Below are 20,492 nucleotides of genomic sequence, written 5' to 3'. Positions count from 1 at the left end.
AAGGCCTCAGAGCATAGGCAGTGCTCAGTATCTGCATGGTGATATAGGAAGCCGTGAATGTGAACCTCAAGCTGCAATGGAGACCCCAGAGTATGGGAGATACTAGAATGGAATATTTACTAGAGAAAGCCACAGTGACTGGAACCAGCCCAAGAGAGAGGCATGTAAACTACAAAAGGCTGTCCAGGCTCCACTATGTACTGCAGATGGATATGGAGCTATAAGCAAGAACTTTGGTCTTGCTTGTTCCAATCCAAATGTGTTGTAATATGAGGAGTGGCGGGGCTGCGTCCCCGGCACCCAGCCGCCCGCATGGCTAGCTTATGCCCCAAAATAATTACATGGAAATTGTATTTTTTTAATCACTGTCTGGCCCATTAGTTTTAACCTCTTATTGGCTAGCTCTTACATATTGATCTAACCCATTTTTAATATTTTGTGTAGTACCACGAGCTGGCTTACCAGGGAGGATCTTAACCTGCGTCTGTCTGGAGTGGGAGAATCATGGCGACTCTCTGACTCGGCTTCTTTTTTTCAGCATTCTCTTCTGTTTACTCCACCCACCTAAGGTTTGGCCTATCAAATGGGCTAAGGCAGTTTTTTTTATTAGTTAACTAATGAAAGCAACAGATAAAATACAAAAACCACCTCCATCACAAATGCATGATTCTGAATGTACAACAGAAGTCTTTCCTGTATGTAGTGGTCTCTGTATACAATTCAGAGTCATACAGCTACATCCACATGGTTAATATGCAAAGAGATGAGACTTGGGAATTGTACCTTGGAATCCTTTCCCTATTCATTCCTGTATAACAGCAATATTTCTTTGCTGTTGGAAGATGCAACTTGTTTTTATATGGACTCATAGCTAAGCTCTTAAGGACCTAAGTTCAGTTCCTAGAGCCCATGTCTCCACAATGACATCTTTGTGTACACTCTTGAGATGATGTGGGATTCTGAATGCACAGTAATGCAGTATACATGCATAGGCTCTTTTATGCAACTCAGTTCATACAGCTGCTTCTAAATGGCTAATATTATACACAAAGAAGAGTTTCATTTCTGCCTCTTACTCTGTAACTTTAGGCTGTTTTTTCTTTAAACTTTTCTTTTTTCTTATTTTATGTGTACAAGTATTTCACCTATATGTATGTATGTACACCATGTGTGTGCCTCATACCTGAGATCAGAAGAAGGCACGGGATCCCCTGGAACTAGAATTATAGACAGTTGTGAGCCATCATGTGGGTGTTGGGAATTGAACCTAGGTCTTCTGTATGAGCACTTAGCCCTTCTTTCTTTTCTTGGTGGAACTCTAAATATATCAAAGATAGAGTGTACTTCCATTAACAGTATCTTAAGTGACATCTAAATGAGGCTGCTTTGTTGCAAACAAAGCCACCTAGTGGATACTTGGGTATGGAATTGCAGTTCATAATTCTTTCTGCTCGCTACTGCTAGTAGGAGAATCTTATGCATTGTTACTAAATAAAATTTTATTTAAATAGCACAGCCCCCAAGTTTGACAATATCTTCCCTGAGAAATTTAATCTCTTTCTCAGTTCATTTTATAGAATTATTTCTAGTGGTAAGCTTTGATTATTACACTTAATAGACAAGCAGGCCCCCCTCCCTTCCCCCATTTTCTTGTACAGAATGCTTTGGTTATTTAAGTCTCCAAATATGATAAATTTGTTTCTTCTCCAACAAACATATTGTATTACTGCTTCTTGAACCTTAACCTTTAGTTCTATTTTATAGGAAGAGGAAGAATGTTGACCTACATAGGAGGGAAATACTTTCATTCTTTTCCTTTAAGTGAGTTTTAAACACCCTGTTAAAGTTGCTCGTAAAGACAGGGAGGCTGTTTATGTAATGGTTCCAGTCTGTTATGTAGGTCTTCCCAACCTAGATTAAAGTAAAAAAAAAAAGGGCAGCTCAAGTCCCACCTTTTGCAGTGAACAGCTGATTCTGTGTTCTCTTCTTAGCCAATGGTGATCAGATATTTCAGAAGGAAACTGGGTGAGTCATCTTCTGCAGATAAGCTGAAATATTAATAGTTCTATCTCCATCAGACTCTCCTGCAGCCAGATAGCAGAGCTGCCGAAGTGGTACCCAGCAAGTCAGCCTGTAAAGCGGGTTGGATTTGAGAGATCCTGAAATCCATTAAGTTAGAGTACCCTTGACCTTGCATTTGAATAGATTATTTTCCTTTCCAGTCGTTGGGCTTGCGCGAGATTTTAGGACAGATGGACTTAAAACCTGCCTGACCGTGGACCCCTCACCGGAACACCTGCAGTGGTGAGTACCCACGGCTCCGGAGACTGCGTGTGCTTTTCCATGTTACCGACGCTCCAGGGTCCCCGGGAGCCATTCCTGCAAGGGTCCTATGTACTACCGTGTTTGTAGGGTTTAGGATTTGGGGTGTAGCAGTAACTGTGTCTGGCATCTTGTGGAAGCGCCTGACAGGGGAAATGCTGGGCCTGCTTCGCCACCAGGGGGCGTCATACTCGTTCTCCCGCAGTCACTCGCTGGGTCTTGGCTCTGCTCACAGCTAGGCCACAGTGGAGGCCGCCAGGAACCCGCGCCAAAGCCGCAAGCCGAAACAGGAGACCGGCCGCGCGCGATAGGCTCGTGGGACTGTGCGAAGGAAATCAGGGAAGAGCTTCCGCAGCCGTTGGGTGTGGGGCGGGGCTTCCGGGCTGTGGGTTGTGAAGTGTATCTGAGGGCGGGACTTCCGCAGTTACCGGAAGTGCGGGCGCGCCAGTTCGGGTCGCCGGGTCGTGCCAGTGCGGGAATTGGCCGATTTTCTACGCTGCCTCGGGTCGGTCCTGGGAGCTGCTTGGGGACCCACGACTTGAGTGCAACCCGGGCTGGCCCCAGGGGGAGGCGAGTGCTACTGCTCTGACAAGTGACGCCATCTTCCCCGCTGTCTGACTTGGCGTCCTTCCCGGGTGCCCGGAGGAGGTGAGGTGTCGGGGTGGCGGTGGGGACGAGCTGGTCAAGGCTTCGAGGTGGACGAGGGATGCGGTCCTAACCCTGCGCGCGCCCTCTGGCTTCCCCGTGTCTCCAAGCGGTGTCTGCCAGGCTGGCTGTGCCCTGGGGGGAAGCCCTTGGAAGGGCTTTTGAAGACGGTGACCTTCGAGCCCTCAGAGACGGGGGGGTACGGCCTCTGGGAAAGGGTGGGGGACGGAGAGTGGAGGGTGAGCAGATGCTGAAGTGATAAACCCCCGCCTCGCCTTTGTTTCTCTTTCTGAAGACTTCTCCTTTTCTTTCCGCTGTACACTTCCACCTCCGAAGATAGACATTAATTTTAAGACATCTCAACAGGCCCGTTTTACCAAAAAGTCGCATAGTTATGTGATCCCAATTTATGAGCCGACATAACCAAGCGATTGATCAGGTTCTTAAAGGTTTTATCATCCAACTTGAACTCAGTGACGTTCCTTGTGCTTGAAGACTCCGTTAGCTCTCCACCACTGTCTTGCACGAATGTAGATTGCTGGGTAGTTTCTTTGAAGTTCAGATGGGTTTCCGTTAAATTGATTATTTTGACCTACGAGTTTGCCTTCAAAGCATTACTGAAGCTGTTTACCTCTAAATAAGTAGTACAGCTTAAGATAATATGCCTCCAGGATACCTTTCCTTTTCTAAGAAATATTCAATTATGCTACCTTCCTTGCTGTTTTGGTCACTTTCCTGATCAAATTCGAGTGTTTGTAGATTCCTTTTGACATCTAGTTTCCATACTTGAGCATAGTATATAAATACGACCTAAGTGGAGTAGAGGTTTTCCATTAGTGCTGCCCATAGGAGATACTAGAGCAGTGGCCAGTGGCCGCAGGTAGTAATAGTGTGACCGTAGTGTTTATGTCAGCCGCATTTTTGCTGTTGGAAGGTTGTGCATATATCAAGGCTTCATGCAAAAAGTTCTGAACCCAAGATCTTACTAAGTAAGTTTCCTTCCTGTTCTCCTCCTCTGTGTTGATACTACTACTACTACTTCTCTTTTTTCTTTTATAGATATGGTGGTCTATAAACTTACTTTGCCCTTGACTTTAGCTAATATCGTTGGGATTGGGTATTTCCCCCAATAACTTATTCTTATTCTCCCTAAGAGTTTTCAGTTATCCTGTCCTGATTTCTCTAAGGAAAAAATGTTTTTATTTCTATTAAATTTCATTCTAGATTTGAATTTCTCTTTTCAGTTATTAAGATAAAACCTTGGTGGTAGCTTATTTAATTAATGATGCTGGCCAGCTCAGTGTCATCCTTGGAATCGATAAGTTTGCATCCTGTGCCTTCGACTCATCAGTGACAGAACATTTTAAGCAACTTAATGCTGGTGACAGATTTCCAAGGTTGCTTGTGAAGACCATTCTCTTTTTTGATACTGGTTAGACATTACATTGGTGTTCCAGCCCTCTAGGAGTTAAGCTAAAAGTACTATTATAATAAAGTAGTAATAGTATTAACTTATTGAATTTCTGGATATTCAGTGACATTGTATTATCATGTACAAATTGTATAACCATTATTTTATATATAATTAATATTTTTGAAGTAAACCAAGTATTTATTTTGAAATAAGGCAGGTATCTTTTTTCTAAGAAAAATAAAGTCCTTTTTGCAAGGTATGGAATGGAGAGTAGTGTTTTATATCATTTAAAGTAAAAGCATAAACCAAGTTTGCTATACTGCTTAAAAAACTACTTCAGCAAGCTCTCGTTTTGCGCCTATGTACTTAATAAAAATCTGGTAATGTAGGTAGTAACAATTTAATATTGAACATACATACTAAAAAGGACCTTTTGAGAAGAGAGAAAGCTACGTGTTTATTTATGTCGTTTAATGCTATACCATTTGCCAAGGTGTGAATTCAGTACATTAACAGTGTGTTGAGATTTACTCAATTGTTAAATATGCTGCACTAAAGTTGGACGTGTATAGTTCTGCCTTGCTTACAAATAGCAGAGAATATGCCTGTGACTGCATGTAATAAGGGCACATGTGTTTGACGACCGTGAGTCAGTTAAGAGTGCAGGAGGAAACTATATTGTAGCTTCCCCTTTAGTGTTTTCTGTCTTGTATCAGTGCTCATCTGTCTGTTGAATCGTGTAGATGTGTTTTGAAAGAAAACAATTATGTTTTGGAGCATCAGATTTCTTTCCCTTTTTAAAAAAGTGTATATAGGTGAAGTATTTCACTTTTTTAAGTACCTTTTTAAAATTTTTTTTTTGTGTGTGTATGTGTGGTGCTGGTGTTGAAACCCATGATATCAACCATGCTTAGCTGTCTTCTTCCCATTGAACTGCATCCTGTCCCAGATTCTTCTTTTCTACTTTTTTTCTTTTGAGACAGAATCCCTCTCCACGTAGCTCTGGCTGTCCTGGGACTCTCTGTGTAGACCAGAATAACCTTGAACTTAGAGATCCACCAGCTTCTACCCAATCCCTTCTTCCCTGCAGTGCTGGCGTTAAAGGCATCTGCCACTGTGTCCCTGCAGACCAGAGTGAAGCAGTTTCCTTTCTTTTTTTCAGTTGTCTGATTAATATTCTGCTTAGTTTGTAAAATACTGTCAAACTACTTACTGAATTTGAAAATTCTGCCTGACAGTGATTTTGTGTGAGGATCAGTTCCTCTGTGTTTATCAGTCCATTTAAGTCTCATAAGCATTCCTTTGTAGTAGTTTTTCAACCTCAGGTCTGCCCACCATTGACTTTCCTTCATTTACTCGCCATTCTTTCTGTTTTCCCTTGTCTAGCTTGGGTTCTAGGTATACCATTTCAATAGTTCTTTTACAAGTGCTTGCAACCTCATTGTCCTTGCCACGATGTCAACCCTCTGAATTTTTTAGTAAATCAAACATTTAATTAATCGTATCTGCATAAATGCATGGCACATGAGTGCAGTGGCCACAGAAGCCAGAAGAGGAAATCAAATCCTCTAGACTTTACAAGTCTAGAGTCTAGAGCTGGCGCTGCTGATGGTGGTGAGTTGCCTGACTGTCCCTGCAGTGAACTTGGGTCCTCTGGAAGAACAGTGTGGACCCCTAATTTCTGGCGATTTATTTTTTTGAGACAGGGTTTCAGGTAGCCCAGGATGGCTTTGAACTCATTATTCAGCTAAGGCTAGCTTTGAACTTTGATCCCCCCCCCCCTTCTACCGCTCTAATTACTCTTGTGTTAATACCAGTACATAGTTTGGAATGAAGATAGTGCCTGTAGGGAAATAAATTGAGCAAATACTTTTCAAATGAAAAAATAGAAATGTCTAATGTTCAGCATCTTTATCCATCAGAGAACTGCAAATCCAAACTGAATTGAGATTTTGTCTCACCCAATCAGAATGCCTGTTATCTTAGTTGGCTTTATGTTGCTGTGATAAACATCATGACCAAAAGCAACTCAAGGAAGAAAGGGTATATTTGATTTTTAGTCTGTTCCAAAGCAGGAACTCAAGGTAAGAACCTAGAGGCAGGAGTTGAAGCAGAGATGGAGGAGTGTAGCTTACTGGCTTACTCCCCATGGATTGCTTACCCTGCTTTCTTGTACAACCCAGGGTAGTATCTCTCATAGTGGGCTGAGCCCTCCTGCATAATCGTTAAGCAAGACAGCATAGACTTGCCTACACGCCAGTCTGCGCAGGCATCTTCTCAATTAAGAGTCCTTTTTCCAGCTGGGAGGTGGTAGTGCATGCCTTTATTTTAATTCCAGCCCTCAGGAGGCAGAGGCAGGCAAATTTCTGTGAGTTTGAGGCCAGCCTGGTGTATAGAGCAAGTTCCAGGACAGGCTCAAAAGCTACACAGAGAAACCCTGTCTTGAAAAACCAAAAAAAAAAAAAAAAAAAAAAAAAAAAAAAAAAAAAAGAAAAAGAAAGAAAAAGAAAAAGAAAAAAGATTCCTTCCCAGATGTGTCTAGATTTGTGTCAAGTTATGTCTACCAGTATACCTATCAAGGATGGAGGTGGGTAGTCCTTGGACCTCCCACAGGGCAGAGAAACCTGCTTGCTCTTTGGGCTGAGGAGGAAGGAAGACTTGATTGGGGGAGGGGGAGGGAATGGGAGGTGGTGGCGGGGAAGAGGCAGAAATCTTTAATAATTAAATAAATTAATTAATAAAAAAAAAGAGAAAACAAAACAAGACAAACAAACAAAACACAGTTATTGTTGAGGATATAGGGAAAAGAGGAATCCTGTACACTGTTGGAAACATAAATCAGTAGGGAGCTTCCTCAAAACAGTTAATACATAAGTATTATATGGTCCAGTTATACAGGTTTTGGATATATATTACAGATATGGACCACAATATTGTGTGTGTGTTTGTGTGTGTGTGTGTTATTTGGGTTCACGGGATTGAGTTGTCAGCCTTACACAGTGATCTGTCTGCCAAGACATCTCTCTGTTCTCAATGTGAAATTCTAAACTCACTAGGTAATCTATAAGAAAGCAGAGAAAATAAGAGGATAGAGTGAGAATGATTTTCTATGAACATCAGTATTGATCTGCATTTGAAAATAATCAGTGTAAAGAAAAATCCATGCCCCCATAATAATTGGTGCAGAAAAAGCATGACAATTTAGGACAAGCTGGTAGAAAATTCATGAGAAAGAAATGTTGTCAACTTGGTAAATAACTATAGAAAATCTGTAACTGGCTTTATTCTCAGTGGCGATGGCTATTCTTACCTTGAAACTGAAGAAAAAGTACTAAATGTATTAAAATTTCTAGCAAGGTCAGTAAAGTAAAACGTAATAAGTTCTTACTTTGGAATTGAAAAAAAAAAACTAGGATGTACTACAGTTTCTTGCCAAATTGGTAAAATATAAAGAAATAAAACTTGCAAATTAAAAAGGAAGAAATTATCCTTGCTTTTTTCAGGTGAAACAGTAGTTTACATTAAACAGCAGCAGCAAAACATGACAAAATAATCTACATTTTCCCTCAGATTTATAAAGAAGAATGCGAGGTACAAGCCCAATACACAGTAATCTTTTGTATTTTGTGTATTATAGGTTAACATGAGAAACAAAGAAGTGTTTAAATGCTAAAAAATATGAAGAAGATATTTTAGTGAAATCAAGAAATAGGATGCTCATTTAGAAGTAAACTGGAAACTGCTGAAAGAGCAAATGTTTTCATAGGTGTGAAGTCCCAAATTGATAAACAGATTTAACGAAATTCTTTTTAAAGTTACAACAAGAATTAAAAAAAATGTAATGTGTATGGGTGATTTACTTTCATGTGTGTGTCGGTGCAGCATGTGTGCCAGGTGCCAAGTCGAGGCCAGAAGAAGGTGTCAGATCCCCTGGAATTGGAGTTACAGAGGGTTGTGAGCCTCTGGAAAAGCAGCCACTGCACTTGACCACTAAGTGATCTCTCTAACCCATAAAGCAAGAATTTTTGAGATTAAAAAAAAAATCTTTTGAAGATAGAAGATTTGATCAAGGAACTGAAATCGCTAAAACAGTTTTGAGAAAGGCTTAAACAACAGGATTCACTGTAAGACTTCAACACTTGATTTCTAAACTATAGTGGGTCAACTTTAGCAAGAGCTCGAATTGGAAAAAATCTTTATCTTGTCTGCTGGTTGTTTCAATTGGCTGTATCAGAAATGAAGTACTTGTTTTCCCTGCTGCTTTTAGCTTATTGCAGGCGTGACCAGGACACTACCTTCTAGAAGTAATGCCCACAGAAAGCGGAAGCTGTTCAACTGCTCGCCAAGCAAAACAAAAGCGCAAATCTCATAGCCTTTCCATACGAAGAACTAACAGCTCAGAACAAGAGAGGACTGGACTACCAAGAGAGATGTTAGAAGGACAGGTAAGTCAGTGTTGGTCAGTGCCCATTTTAAAGAGGGTTGTTATGCTGGTAGTGCATATGGATTTCTAAAGCAGAAGAAAGACTTAAACTGCCAAACCTTTAAAAGAACACAGTAAATTTACCAGCATACACAGAGATAGAATTATATTTTTTGGTTTATTTTGATTATTATTATTATTTTGTTTTTGAGACAAGGTCTCTCTGTGTAGTCCTGGCCATCCTGGAACTCAATATGTGGACCAGGCTAGCCTTGAACTCATGGAGATTCACCTGCCTCTGTCTCCCTAGTGCTGGAATTAAAGGCTTGAGCTACCATCTTGGCTAATATCAATATATTTATAATAATAACAGAAAGATACAGCTATGACAGCATGGACTCATTTTACTCTTTGTACATGTTGTCTCAAGTTTAGCCCTAGACTTTTCAGACAGGTTTTCTGTTTCTAATGGTCTCAAGAAAACAGGAGAATAAGTTTTGATGCTCTTTTTGTTCTCTGAGGTGATTTAACTTGCCTTTGATTTTGTCTCTGCTATAGTGAGTATACTGTTCTTTGATGAATGTACTAATACACGACTGATAACTTTCAGTTTTGCGTGTATTTTTCTAGTGCCTTTGTAGAAGTCAAAATGTTAGGATATTTGAAGAGTATTATTGTGAAGTCTAGATAAAGTATGTTTTATTAAAATAACCATGCAGTATATGTCTATATAAGTATGCACCTATGATTTTTGTTGCAGGATATTTGATCACACTGTGAACCTGAGATTGTGTTATTCATTGGGAGAACCTGTTTCTAGTTGTGGTATGGTTCAGGCCTAGCACATACCTTTAATTCAAGAGCTTTCTGCTTGAATATTGTAAACAGGATCAAGTAAAGTCAACCATAGGTCAAGAGGTGGAACAAGCAACCAGTTGACATGAAGTAAACATAGGATTATTAAGAAAAATTATAGCCAGGTGGTGGTGGCGGCGCACGCCTTTAATCCCAGCACTTGGGAGGCAGAGGCAGGCGGACCTCTGTGAGTTTGAGGACAACCTGGTCTACAAGAGCTAGTCCCAGGACAGGCTCCAAAGCTACAGAGAAACCCTGTCTCAGAAAACACACACACACACACACACAAAAAGGAAAAAACATAAAGGGTAAGAGAGTCAGGAGGATGGATAGAGAGATGCATAGGAAGGAGAAGGGAGGGACATTGAGCTTGAGAGTTTTGTTTGAGATGGCGTAGGAGAAAGGAGAGTTTTCTGGGACATTGGTGGAGGAGGAAGGTCAGCTGAGTGCTTTTTCTGGTTCTCTGAGCTAGCAGACTTTTACCCCAGCATCTGACTCCTGAGTCTTTATTGGTAAAATTGAACAATTGAGATTTAGTCAAAACAACTTTTATCACCATTTTTTCCACAATTAGACTGTGCCAGCCATAGTGCCGCAGGATAAAAAGGCTTGCCTCTGAGAAATTGGCCTCATCATCTTATTAGAACTGTGTAAGCAACTTCTTGCAAGGGCCTGCTAGTATATAAATTCTATAGGGGCAGTAGTGTTCACCTAGAAACCCACAGGATTCTAGCCTCCACAGAGTAGATATTCAGTTGAAGTTGATCCACTGTAGATGCTGGGAACATAATTGTTACACTGCGTTTAGGATCCCCCCCCCCCCAGCACATATTTTCTGTGTTTTAACAGAGAATCTTGCTATATGTCGGCCAGTCTGGCCTGAGATTTGGAATTATTCTGTCACTGCTCCTCATATACTGGGATTACAGACATGTTGCACCTTATCTAGCATTTGCTTCAATGCTTTTTATCTACAGTTGGCTGACTCTACAGGTGTAAAACTTCTGACTATAGAGGGTCAATTCTGCCCTTTTCTACTTTCTATAAAAAGTTAATTTAGCCGGGCGGTGGTGGCACATGCCTTTAATCCCAGCACTCGGGAGGCAGAGGCAGGCGGATCTCTGGGAGTTCGAGGCCAGCCTGGTCTACAAGAGCTAGTTCCAGGACGGGCACCAAAGCTACAGAGAAACTCTGTCTCGAAAAACCAAAAAAAAAAAAAAAAAAAAAAAAAGTTAATTTAGTGGTGTACATAAGAATAGCTTTGGCAGTATTTACTTTGTTTGGTGGTTGCAACAAATACCATAAGCTATGTGACTTAGAAAATATAAATTAATTTTTTCATAATTCTGGAGGATGAAATCCAAGATCAACATGTGGAAGGGCCTCCTAAGGCCTTACTTGTAGTTTGTAGGTGACTGCTACCTTCTTGCATCCTCATGGTCTTTCCTCTTTGTGTGTGTTTTCCTTAACTCTTGTAAGGCCACTAGTCATAATTAATTAGGATTATCATAGCTGCATTTTACTGCTTGCTTCAGTAAAGATCTTGACTTTTTTTTTTTTTTATAAATAGTTCATTTATTTTTATTTTGTTTGCATTGGTGTTTTGCCTGCATGTATGTGTGAGGGTGTCAGATCGTGGAGTTACAGACAGTTGTTAGCTGCCATGTCAGTTCTGGGAATGGAACCTAGGTCCTCTGGAATAGCAGTCAGTGCTCTTAACCTCTGAACCATCCCTCCAGCCCCTAATCTGGACTCTTATAGTCACATTCAGGGGCATTAAGGTTTGAGTCACTATTCATGCATTTGAGAGAGTGATAGGATTTCCTTGATGATGGAAGTGTTATAAACTTTGATAAAGGTGCCACAAGGTCAATGTAACATGTAGGCAGTTAAACATGATTGGTATGACTTAGTATTTAAATGTAGACTAGACAAGAACATAATTACATTGACATTTAAATAGTCATGTGTAGCTGGTGGCTACTAGTTGGACAGTGTAGGTAGACAATGTAAAATGGTTCTTAAAAGTTTTTTGATTTACTCACATTACTAGCAGTGAAAATTCTACTTTGTTTGCTGGCACATTCTAGAGTTACTTCCCACTTGAGGTAAATCTGTTCTTAGTATTGTCTTCCATTGTGATGTATAGTATAAGGTATAATTGTATCTCACAGTAGGCATTTCACAGGCAATTCACAGTTCTTTCAGCTGAGCAGCCTAGACATGTGCACTGCTCTACTGGCTCTCCAAATTTTCCATGTTAGACAGTTTGTTTGCTGAAGTTCTTTGGAGTGGAACCAGCTAGCATGATCTCTGAGTGGCCTCTGTGCCCTTCCCTTTCCAGGAGGGAAGAACGTGACAGTGTTTGCTATTGCAGCTGGCATGGTAGGTGTGAGTAGACTGCTGCGGGAAATAGAGATGTGCTGAGTGTCACTAGTCTGACTTACAGGAGTAATCACTTTAGACACAGTGTGGCGGGGCTCTTTCAGTTACTAGGGAATAGAATCAAAAAGAAGGTGAAGCTTAATCACCATAATGCTGTATTAGGTTAATGTTGTATATCTTAATTTGTAAGTGAAATTTTCTAGAGAGATGTTAAGATTATCAGTTCTCAGATTCAGTGTTTAAGCTAGCATGTATATATTTTAAATAGTTTACAAACTTTAGGGGAAAGCGCATGACTATTGAAAAGTTCAAATGGTAGAAATGCTCATTGGTTCCTGAAATTTATAGTCCTAAGAAGTTAACCTAAGGTGGAATTTAATAAATATGTATGTATAAATATTTTTTTAATTTGTAGCTTACCAGGTCTCCACATTTGATGTTGTATATAAACTTGAAAAGTCACTTGAAGATTATACTGATGTTACTCAAATATTAGAACATTAGTATAGAAGTATTTGAGAATTTTATTTTTGAAAGATTTATTTTTGTGCTGGGGAAGGGTGGTGCACACATACTAATAATTTAGATAGTGTCCTTGTGGAGATTAGAATAGAAGCTAGGCATATCAAATAGTCTTCTGTCTATTAGCAGTGTTCAGGAAATGTAAATTATTTTATGAACTATATGGTACTTGGAAGTGTTTATATGTTTAACTTGGAAATATGTTGTGTTACTTCCTTTTGCCTTCACTTTACCTTTTAGATAGAGTCCGGAAGTGGGAGGGGAAGTGTGCAAAGGCATGAAGGATATGATCTATTATGTGTTCACTAAACTACCAGACATTTTGTTCTCTTTTTATTGACATTTAGTTCTTGTCTAGAGTTATAGGAAATCTTTAGTTTGTTTTGTTGAAGCTCTGTGGATCTAATTAGGTGATGAGTCACATCTCTGTATTCATGTATAGACCATTGAAATAGTGAATAGTTTTTGTTTGTTTGTTTGTTTTTTTAATAGCTTATGGTAGAGCCTAAAGACTATTTGTAACATAGCTTCACTTTTGGGAATGGCTTTGCTTCTCTGTGAATTTGGAAAATTTGAATAAAGTAAGCTCCTTTTCCCTCTGTGTCATTGAAAAACAGAACTTTTTCATCAAAGTAAAACGTTTACTCTGTGTCATATCTGTGTGACTAAGGCCTAAGAACACAGATGTTGTTTACCAAATAACCTGCTCTACTGTGAAAGACCTTTTGAGTCACATAACAGAAGAGTGGTATATATCAGTGCACTGGCCATCTCATAGGTAGGCTACAGCAGAGCAGGGGAGTCTTTGCTGTGGGTTTCAGATGTTCTGACATCCTTAGCTTTTAGGTTGGTGGATGCTTGAGGTGTGCCCAGTGCACTCTAAAGGTTTACCTGGCAATCAGGATGTTAGGCCAGCTAATGACGTTGGTAGTAAATGACTGTTAAAAAAAAACACTGAAGGCAGTTCCAGGTTGTTTGGGTTCTCTTTCTGAAACCTCACGGATCCATAATCATGATGTTCTGGTTTGCCAGTTAGTCTTTAAGATCTTTAGCACATATTCGGCTTCTTCAGAGAACTATGTTCACACATGTAAAAGGAAAAGTTACATTATTTTGTAAAATGTTTGCTCTTAAATCTTGTATTTCTCTAGGAATGCCTTTTGATTATTGTTTCCTTTGTAGAAACTTGAATCTCAAAAAATGTTGAGTGTTGGGAATTGAACCCAAGTGCATGCTAAGTACATGCTCTCACTGAGCTATATGCCTAGCTAAATTTTAAATTCTTTAAACCTTCATATTTATAAGCAATAAAATACATAATGTTATAAAGTAAGAGTTTAAGATAAATGATTATTCACTTTGAAAAAAAGTGTTGCCTGATATTAAAGTGATTCATTTGTTCATTTTAAATGGAAATATTTATCTTATACAGGATTCCAAACTGCCTTCCTCAGTTCGCAGTACATTGTTGGAACTGTTTGGTCAGATAGAAAGAGAATTTGAAAACCTTTACATCGAAAACTTAGAATGTGAGTATCTCCTATCTTAGCGTATTTAAAAAGTGGTTACTTCTCCACTGAACTCTTTGAGAATAAGATTTGTGGTTTGAGAGTCATCACTCTATTATTTTCTATTCTGATGTTAAACACGTTGACTTAACCATATTATTGGGGCTGGGGAGGTTGTTCGGCAGTTCAAAGCTCTTCCAGAAGTCTTGCGTTCAGATCCCAGCACCCACGTGACTGCTCTCAACTTTGTAATTTCAATTTCAAGAGTTCTGTGCCCTCTAGGCATTCATGTGGTATATAGACATACATGCAGGCAAAATGCCCATACACATAAAAAGATTATCTTACGGTTCTGTGGACCTTGCATGATTTTTGACAGGATGATGTCAAATTTTGGCAGAGTTGTCTTCCTTTCTGGAGCCTTTAGGGACAAACATTTCCTGTTTATTTGTGTGGCGACAGAATGCAGTTAATTGTGTTTTTAGGACAGGCCCCCTTATCACTGTCGTTGGCTTATGTGCACATCTCCTTTAGTGATGTATGCTTTCTCTTGTTTCCTCTCTGACTTACCATTCTATCTGTCCCAATCCTAAGAAAGTGTGACTTGATTGAACCCCTGGATATTCCAGGGTGACCTCCCTACTTGCAGAGCCGTCGAACTTACAGGGTAACATTGTTCATAAATTATAGGGCTGGGCCGGGCGTTGGTGGCGCATGCCTTTAATCCCAGCACTTGGGAGGCAGAGGCAGGCGGATCTCTGTGAGTTCGAGACCAGCCTGGTCTACAAGAGCTAGTTCCAGGACAGGCTCCAAAAACCACAGAGAAACCCTGTCTCAAAAAACCAAAAAAAAAAAAAAAATTATAGGGCTGGGCCTTGAGAATCTTTGAGGTGGTTACCAGATCGACCAGTCAAAATCACAGTTTTATACAAAATGAATGACTTTTATTTTTATATACCAAGTATGCCATAAATTATATAAATTATATCATTTCTTCAAAATTTTAAAAAATGTGTTGACATATATTAAAGAAATTTATATAACTCTTTGGCTCCATCACATTCTTCAAAGGAAAACATTTTCTGTATTTTTTTGCTTTGAGTTCTTCTGGTGATATTTCTTTGAGGCTGAGCAGTTTTTGTCCAATTTTAGATCAGGCAGATGTGTTGTTAATGCTTCACCATTGGGAAATTAATGTCTTTTATCCCTTTTGGTGTTAATGGGTAATTTTCATTTTGGAGGAGGGATGGTGTTTATAACATGTATACCATTTAAACTGTAATGAAACTGCTTTCTCTAAGAATTGAATGAATATTAATAAGCAGCAATTAAATTATAGACTGTTTTACACCTTTAATTTCCGTTGTTAGATAAGTCATAAAAAAATGCAATTCTGTGTCATTCACATTTTGCTCTTGGAAAATTTAATGTTTTAATATTGGGTTCTCTACATTGCTTTCATGTATCTTGAGAACTTACAGGAAGAACCAATTCTAATTTTGTTATAAATGCTGGGTGGTGGTGCATTCCTTTAATCCCAGCATTAGGAGATGGAGGCAGGTGAATCTCTATGAGTTTAAGTTCAACCTAGTCTACAGAGTGAGTTCCAGGGCAACCAGAACTACACAGAAAAATCCTGTTTCAACAAACAAACAAAAAAACAGAGTTAAATAAAATAAGGTAGTTACTATGTATAGCATCAGCTTTTAAGGATCTTTTTTTAAATCTAGAAATGTATTTTTTATTGATATTTATTGAGCTCTACATTTTTCTCTGCTCTACTCCCTGCCTCTCCCCTCCCCCTTCTTTATCAAAGATCAGGTGTTTGAAGATGTGTGGATTGGTATCCGGGTTTTCAATTCAATTCTGTTGGTCCTCTTGTCTGTTTTTATGCCAACACCAGGCTGTTTTCAGTACTGTTGCTCTGTAGTAGAGTTTGAAGTCAGGGATTGTGAGGCTGCCAGAATTTCTTTTATTGCATAGGATTGTTTTGGCTATCCTAGGTTGCTTTCCCAAATGAAGTTGAGTACCGTTCTTTTGAGGTCTTTGAAGAATTTTGCTGGGATTTTGATGGTCATTGTGTTGAATCTGTAGATTGCTTTTAAGGATATTTTTAAAAATCAGTTTAGCAACAGAAATATTTAGGGTGTTTTCATTGTGACTATGGCATTTGTATCACAAAGCACCTCCTCCTCCTGTTAAAAATAATAAAAATAAATCTTTAAAAATTACTCATGTTGGAAAGTACTTTAACTTTATATTGTCTAGCACATAGAGAAAGGTTTTGTTAGCTCCTTGGTACTGATAAGTTCCAGTTTCTTAGCATGGGTGCTATGTAGAGCCTTTTGTCCTCAGCCTATTTGTGATCTTGACTTGTTTTAAACTTTGGTCAGACAAGTACCCTACAGTTCCAGGAAGCTTCATGGTATTCTGGCAGGCAGGTAGGGCCTAGAGTTGGGTGAACCTGTGTGTTAGTCAGGTTCCAGCTGTACCAGGTTAGTACTTGGTTACTAACGGGGGGGGGGGGGGGGGGGGGGGGCGAGTCTTTCAGTTTCACAGTGTGGATGCCTGAGGCCGTTCTCAAGGTCCTTTTGATAGTAAAGAGAATCAGAGTTCTCTGTGTCTTCAATGATTGTGTTCCTTATAATGGTCTCAATCCTGCATTTCCTACTAATTATTCATTCTGGAATTTTAAAATCTGTGTTATACATAATCCTCATGTGGAGATTTTCCTGTGTCATATACCAGTAGTTGCATATTTTTTCCTCAGTTTCAGTATCTACAAGTAAACTGTAATTATTTCACTCAATTTTAGGTAGTACCAGAATGTTTTTAAGTACATGAAATCCCAAAAAGGAAACTATGCTGGAATAAGAATTTGGATATGCAGGGTTTTGCTTGAGATCCTGATAGTTACATTGCATTGTCACAGGGTCACAAGAGTGATCTTTCATTTATTTATTTTTAAAGATTGGATCTCATGTAGTCCAGAATGGCCTTGAACTTGAAGTGTAATTGAGAATGACTCTGAGCTTCTGATTTTCGTCTCCACCTTTTAAATGCTGAGATTCTAGGCATCCACATCTTGTAATTATGGTGCAAGGATGAAACCCAGGTCTCATGCATGCTGGGTGAGTGCTCTACCAACTGAGCTTCATTCCCAGCACTGACTTTTGTTCTTGGAATGATACCTGGTATGATGGCTTGAGTATTGGACACTATAAATTATCACCTTGCTTTTTAGAATATTTTTCACATCTTATTTTTTTTTTGATAGTCCTAACTCACAACATTCTCATGTATGTAAGTTTTAGAAGTGATCAATACATTTGAACGTAAGACCAAATTTTACATTTTTTAAAAGGAATGTTTTTATTTCCAGTGCGCAGAGAAATTGATACTCTTAATGAACGCTTAGCTGGTGAAGGACAAGCCATTGATGGGGCAGAATTGAGTAAGGGCCAGCTCAAAACAAAAGGTAAAATAAATGCTTGTAAAGTATTGTGTGTGTGTGTGTGTGTGTGTGTGTGTGTGTGTGTATAAAATCAAGGGAATTGGGATCTAATGGAGGACACTGACTCCTTTGCTGTCTGCTGTCAGCCAGACTTGGAATGCATAATTCAGATGTAGGTCAGATAACAGAGAGCTTGGGTCCCTCTTCTAGCTCTTCTGTTGTCTGTGACTTGATGGGGTCACAGATCTGAGTTTCCCTTTCTCCAGCATAACTGCACTTTGTAATGCTGCGGTTCTTGAGTTTAAGGGTATTTGATTGTCAGTTCTCTGTCTCCACAGCCAGTCACAGTACCAGTCAGCTTTCTCAGAAGCTAAAGACCACCTACAAAGCTTCCACCAGCAAGGTATGCAAGGCACTGGCTCTCGAGCCAGTCATGTGGTGCTTACGGTGTGCAGATGTGTACTTTAACTTGCATATTTTCCAGTTAGAAATGTGTAATAGAAAAATGTCTGGCTTCTAGACGTAACCATTGCTAACTGGCTGTAGTAGTATATAGATGCTTAGATACTAACTTAGATACTAACTTCAGTGAGATCAATATATTGTGCATTAGTAATTTTTTGTCTTCAGAAAAACAATATATTTTTTATTGTTAATTGGCTTGTTAAAAAGTATATGGATTCAGAGAGATAGGTTATAGATAACTTTATGGAGTGAAATTCTATTTGGGCTAAAGTTACATTTTCATTATTTTTCAATTTTCTAAGTATGAGAAGGAGGTGAGCATGTGCTTCTGAGCCATCTACGGGCAGTCAAGGAGTTTTCCTATTAAAGTGCCTAATACTGACTTGAAGTGCAAGGATTTAATTGTTTGCAAAGTTATTGTATATTATTCATTATACATCTCTAGTTTGGAGTATTTTGAGTATGTAAGAAGTAAATTAATTCCCTAACTTTGGTGAATGCTTCTTGGGTTAAATGTGAGGATAAAAATTGAAATTTGTACTACAATTTCCATAAATATCACCAGCTTTTATTTTTACGATCCATTGTCTTGGGCTTACAGCCGTTTATTTGGCAGGAACAGTGCGATTAATTGTCATTAAGAAGGGAAGTCTAGCCTTTCTGCCTTCTCTCCTTATTTAAAAATTCTTGGTAATCATTATTTAGAAGAGAACATGAGTATTGTTGATATATTCTACTGTGTACTTAGATGACATCTGGAATGTAAATTGCTATTTCATTGGATTTTTGTTTGTTGTAATGTCTAGTTTACCCTAGTTTTGAAATTTGTAATTAACTTGTCTTTCTTCAAAATGAAGTATAAAATTATGTTCTTCACTTCTTGTTACATTTTCTTGAATTAAATAGATTATTCTGATGCTTACAATTCTGTGTGTACAATGTGTGGTCTTAGGATTCAAAACTTTCTGGTTATTTCTGAAGTAGAGGAAGATATATATAGCAGTCTTTTATCATGAGCAATAAAAACAAGGTTTGGACAAAGGTAAGGGCATGCACAATAGTATTTTGCTTACAAAATATACTAGAATTATTTAACAGCAGTCATTTTAGGATTAGAATATGTCAGAAGCTTATTCCTAATGGACTTTACAGCAGTTTGTACACTGTATGTACTCATCTTAAAAATAATGAAACACAAGACATTTGAACATTGAAGAAATACTTTGGTAACGATATATTCTGATTTGTACCACAGCATGGATTCTTGGTATTAAAGCTAAGCACGAATGCAACAAGAACATGCTACAGTCTAGATTCATTACTTGCCCTCCTTGTGACTCAGAGCCATGAAAGGCAAGTAGCATGTTTGGTGAGACAGTGGGAGTGCAGAGGTGTATGAAGTAAACCCGGAGAGGCTTTATTCCTTCCCTGGGCTGCTCATGACTTATTGCTGCTGCTTATGGGGTGGGGTCGGGCAAGACAGTCTACCTGAAAACGACTTTAAGGAAACCCACGGAGATGTTTGTATATATTATTTAGAAAGTTTTTTTTTTTTTTTTTTTTTTTTTTTTAGTAGAAAGGGTCTAATTTGTTCTTAACATACTTTAGGTTGTGTTGTAGTTAAAATGATTTAAGATGATGGGGAAAACATTGTGCCATTGTTTCATTAATCTGCTGTTGTTCATTCAGTTGAATTTCTTTATAATCTTGACCAAGTCAGGTTTTTTTTTTTTTTTTTTTTAATTGAGGCAGGGTCTCTCTATGTTGTCCTGGCTGTCCTGGAACTAGTAGAGATCCTCCTGTCTCTGTTTCCTGAGTGTTGGAATTAAAGGCATGCACCATCATGCCTGGCTGAAGTCAGTGTTTGGTTTTGTTTTTGAAGCATAGTGAGCACTATGGAAGTGGCATGTGAGATGGTATGCCACGGTGTTCATGAGAAGCTTATTACTGTATTCCCATGGTAGTGCCTCTTCCATTCTACCTTGTGAATGGGTAGGTAAGAAGTGTGGCTCCGTAGTTTCTCATAATAGTATTCTTTATATTAGAAATGTTGAGAGATTTGGAAGATGAACCACAACTTATGGATGGTGGCAAATTTTGTTTGGTCTGTAACTTCTCTCCCCCTAAAATGTAATGCTATTTGGCATCTTGGTGGTACTTTCTGTAAGTACAAGCTTACATATAATGTAGAGGGATACTTTTGTTCATCTTAGGAGGGAGACTAGCTTTTAGAATGATAAGATGACAATAATGGGTTTGAGATTTGAACTAGTCATTTTCTATTTTCTGTAAAATTTAAACCAAGTTAAATAGAATTGACTTATATTATTTGTAAAATTTCAGTCTCTTAACTAAGCATTTTGTTTTTGTTTTTATTGTGTCGGGGATAATTTGAAAGCACATACCTAATTAATGTAACAGATTATGACTGCATATGTATATGTGAGAGTAAATTTATATACATGTCCTAGGCTTTGCGGAATCATTGTTAAAAGCAAG

The 20,492-nt window shown here is 38.8% G+C and overlaps 1 protein-coding gene across 3 annotated transcripts in view; it reads left to right on the top strand.

The window, feature by feature from the left end:
* Positions 1-20,492, top strand: part of Wdr37 (WD repeat domain 37) — a 62,985-nt gene that overhangs the window by 6,604 nt on the left and 35,889 nt on the right. The window contains exons 3-7 of one of the 3 annotated variants that reach the window (XM_057786982.1): positions 2,223-2,304; positions 8,649-8,826; positions 13,999-14,095; positions 17,457-17,552; positions 17,867-17,931. In XM_057786982.1, the coding sequence (XP_057642965.1) occupies positions 8,689-8,826; positions 13,999-14,095; positions 17,457-17,552; positions 17,867-17,931 (396 nt within the window). In that variant the 5' untranslated portion in view covers positions 2,223-2,304; positions 8,649-8,688. Of the gene's footprint in view, positions 1-2,071; positions 2,305-2,770; positions 2,971-8,648; positions 8,827-13,998; positions 14,096-17,456; positions 17,553-17,866; positions 17,932-20,492 lie in introns of those variants that run through there. The other 2 variants (XM_057786980.1, XM_057786981.1) reach the window with 2 other exon arrangements.

The sequence above is a fragment of the Chionomys nivalis genome, chromosome 13, assembly GCF_950005125.1.
Source record: "Chionomys nivalis chromosome 13, mChiNiv1.1, whole genome shotgun sequence".
Classification (NCBI taxonomy): Eukaryota; Metazoa; Chordata; class Mammalia; order Rodentia; family Cricetidae; genus Chionomys; species Chionomys nivalis.
Note: the sequence above shows the minus strand (reverse complement) of the source record. Positions and strands in the feature narration are given on the sequence as shown.